The sequence below is a fragment of the Syngnathus typhle genome, linkage group LG20, assembly GCF_033458585.1.
Source record: "Syngnathus typhle isolate RoL2023-S1 ecotype Sweden linkage group LG20, RoL_Styp_1.0, whole genome shotgun sequence".
Lineage (NCBI taxonomy): Eukaryota > Metazoa > Chordata > Actinopteri > Syngnathiformes > Syngnathidae > Syngnathus > Syngnathus typhle.
Window position 1 is genome coordinate 2,658,596 of NC_083757.1, and position 3,576 is coordinate 2,662,171.

The window sequence follows — 3,576 nt, forward strand, 5'->3', positions numbered from 1 at the left end:
TGTACACTGTGGGAGTATTAATGGTGGCGGGGAGACAAGCAAACAGGATCTGAGGTTCAAACTCGAAACCTAAGAACTTTGAGGCAGATGTATTTAACATCTATGAATATTATGCATGACTTTATGCAGACTTTTGCTTTTATGCAAGAGTTGCAACATTTCATTGTCTATCTCGCATAAAGCCTTTTGTAAGTAGCTGCACTTTAAATTTAAGTTAAAAGATTTACATTAAGACGTTTGTGTTCTATCCATTATTACAGTAATAAAGCATCGTTTGACCTTTTTGACCAAACATATTTAATAATAAAACATTTTATAAACTATAAATCCTATGGATTTATATTGTAATTGTTATTTTTGTAACCCTAAATAATCGTACATTTGAGGCTGAGCGCATAAAGCTCAGTGCTGCGCTCCTTTGCGCATTCAGCGCAGCCACAACCCGCCTGAAAGATTTTTGCCTTCCCATAATTCATTGCGCGCCCGCACCCGTCCACAACAAGGCAGCATCACCGCATCCCACCCGTTACCATGACCGACAAAAAGCAACCAGTTGACCTAGGGTTACTGGAGGAAGACGATGAGTTTGAAGAATTCCCAGCCGAAGGTTGGCAAATTATTTGATTTCAGCTTCCGACTGTTGTTATCTGACTAATTTTCAACAGTTTATGTGAGCTCGACCTGCTAGCGATGACGCAGCAGGCTAGGCTAACTCGGCGGCAATTAGCCGTAGCGAAGCTGGTCGCCAAAACAACGAAACCATTGACGAATATTTAGGTAAATAGTTAAATATCCTCCCCCGTAAGTGATTTATCCTCGTCATAATTTAATTATTCTTCATTATTTGTCTGAAAGTACATTTATGGTTCGCATATGGCTAAAGGTATTAGCGTGTTGTGAGGTGATATGGACACTCGCTGAAATACAGGTTTGTTGAAAAGGACAATTTGTGAGTTTTATGACGTCTTCCTCCACCCCGAGAAAATATTTGTTTCAGTCAAAACGTCTCCATCTGGTTCTTTTTCCACGTATTATTTCGGTCCATTGCGGGAATATTCAGACTGGACGGGATTGGACGAGGATGAAGATGCTCATGTTTGGGAAGACAACTGGGACGACGATAACGTCGAGGATGATTTCTCCAACCAGTTAAGGTATTTATTCCAAGTGAAGAACAGCTCGTATATAATTTGATAAATGGACAGATAACCAAAGATTTAAATAAATCAAATAAAAAAATAAATTCTTCAAAATGTATCCCCTTTGAAGTTCTTACTGTGATGGTAAATTGAAAACTTCAAATTAACATCCTATTTAATTAGTTGAAATTTGTTCAAACAAACACAGTTTTTAGATGATAGCCAATTAATATATATATATATTTTGTACAGCTGAACATATTAAATCATGTGATTCAGTCTGTTTTCAGAGTCATTTTTATGCAGCTTTTGCATTGGATCTAATTGGATTGTGCCTAATGTACCAAATGAATTACCCACTGACTTGTCCTTTCAAGTGCTTGATTTCCATTGACATACCTGCTATGCAACATTTATTATTTGAGTGACATTGACAATCATTTCTATTGAAATTCATCATTCCTTTTTTTTTTTCTCTCAATAGAGCGGAGCTGGAAAAGCATGGCTACAAGATGGAGACGTCGTAGGGGGCTGACAAGATCCATGTGGTTAAGATGGACATTTTTTTGTGAATATTGTTGGAGGGAAGGAGAGCTGATGTTTGTTTCATTTTGTAAGAATTTTTGAAAGAAATAAAATGCTTGGATGAAACAATTTGATCTTAATCATGATCATTTTTGTGTGAATTTCATCAATGAGGGTGGGTTGCCATGGCATCTAACTTGAATGAACAGTTTGTATGTGTAGCCACAAAAATATTCAACTTGACTTAACAATTTCTTAATTAATTAATTGGAAATAAGGACGTTACCAATAACTTTTTTCTGAGAGTGCTTTGTGTTGTTAGTTGCAAAATGTCGGACTGGTGTTTTCTGAGTGTTGAAGGTGTCAAAGGAGGCACACACACTCCCAACTTGTTCTGCACGCTGCTGTATAACGACCCCCCTCCCTCTTTTAGGCCCGCAGTGCCGGGCCGAGACCCCGAAGAAGAGATTATCCACTGGCGTGTTTGTCAGAGATAGGGAGGGGGTCTCAGCATGGGGCCCTGAGCCCGCCTTGCCTGGGCCTGCCTCCGCTGCCAGCCTGGCCCTGCTCTTCCGCTCTGCTCTGCAGGGAGTCTTGTACTGAACCAGTGGCCAATTTAGCCTCGCCACTCTCCTTCCCTCAGCAAAAAGCTTTCGAGCACTGGCCCGTCCCCTCTCTGGGAACTTAATGAGGTAAAATGGGTGTCACTACGACCAGGACTTTTCTCCACTTCAAATGACATCGATGCATCTTCCATAAATGGGAAATAACACCGAGTCTTCACTTTTTGTACAATGCATTATGCTTGTTTGTTTACACATCAGTTCAGGAAATCATCACATTTGTCTTATGCTAAAAGGACTGAAATATAATCCGAGGTAATGACTCACAGAAAGGTTTGTATGCTGCATCTTTAAATGCTGCGGCCTGTCTCTCTCTCTCTTTTTCTCCCCCCTGCACAGCAAGCTCCGACTGAGGTGGGTATGACTAACCAATGAGAACTCTTGTCTAGGTTTTATTATTTGCACAACCACTTACATGTTTTGTTTACTTGAAAGCCTTAATGAGGGTGAATTAACAGCAATTAAAAAAAAAATATATATATATACATACACACACATACACCTTATACTTACAGTATACCTTTAATAATGCAATGTATTAACCCTAAATTTAATTAATAAGGCGTAACACTATTTACTTTTTGTTGCCTATTGTTATATTTAGAGGTATTGAATCCTTAAACGAGGAAAATCTCTGGTTGCATTTAAGAAAACACAAGAATGTTTCCCCTCCTGCAATTCAGTATTTAGTTTCCGTTTTAATAAATACAACCACCCAATGGCATAACATGCAAGTGTGTACAGCAGATCTCTACAGTGATGTCGCGATCATTTATATATTCAAAAACATTTCGTTGATCAATTAACTGCGATGGCTGTGTGTGTCACTCAGGGCCGATTATTGTGACGGTTGCAAAGTCAGTCGAGCAAGAGAATCGATAAGTGTGAGCAACAGAGGAGGAACCCTCGGCCATTTTGTTTGTGCTGAGAGCGTAAGATTATTCCCTTGTGTTTGCCGCCACCAGGGCCTCCGCGGGCCCACGTCGGTTTTCGACCCCGCACCGATCCGCAGGCGCTCGACGCTCCCTCGAGCGGCTTCGTCTTTGATCCGACGTAATCAGCTCTTTAATTCCTCGCCGGTATTTTGTTGTTTCTTTGTGACCCTCGCGATTCAACATGAAAGTGAAGGCTGATGTTGACTGATGAAAGGATGATAATTTGGTGGGTTGAACACGTGGATGTCACGGAGAGCACCATTTTAAATATGGCAACCATTTCTCTGCTTATTTAATAGTGCCAGAAAATAATGATTCTGATAAATAGTGTTTGAGGTCTGTTTCTTTTTTTTT

The 3,576-nt window shown here is 40.0% G+C and overlaps 1 protein-coding gene across 1 annotated transcript; it reads left to right on the forward strand.

The window, feature by feature from the left end:
- Nucleotides 1-450: 450 nt before the first annotated feature.
- sem1 (SEM1 26S proteasome subunit) lies at nucleotides 451-1,804 on the forward strand. Its single transcript, XM_061267992.1, has 3 exons — nucleotides 451-607; nucleotides 1,061-1,154; nucleotides 1,624-1,804. The coding sequence occupies exons 1-3, from the start codon at nucleotides 532-534 to the stop codon at nucleotides 1,664-1,666; spliced, it is 213 nt and encodes a 70-aa protein (XP_061123976.1). The 5' UTR covers nucleotides 451-531; the 3' UTR covers nucleotides 1,667-1,804.
- Nucleotides 1,805-3,576: the final 1,772 nt, after the last annotated feature.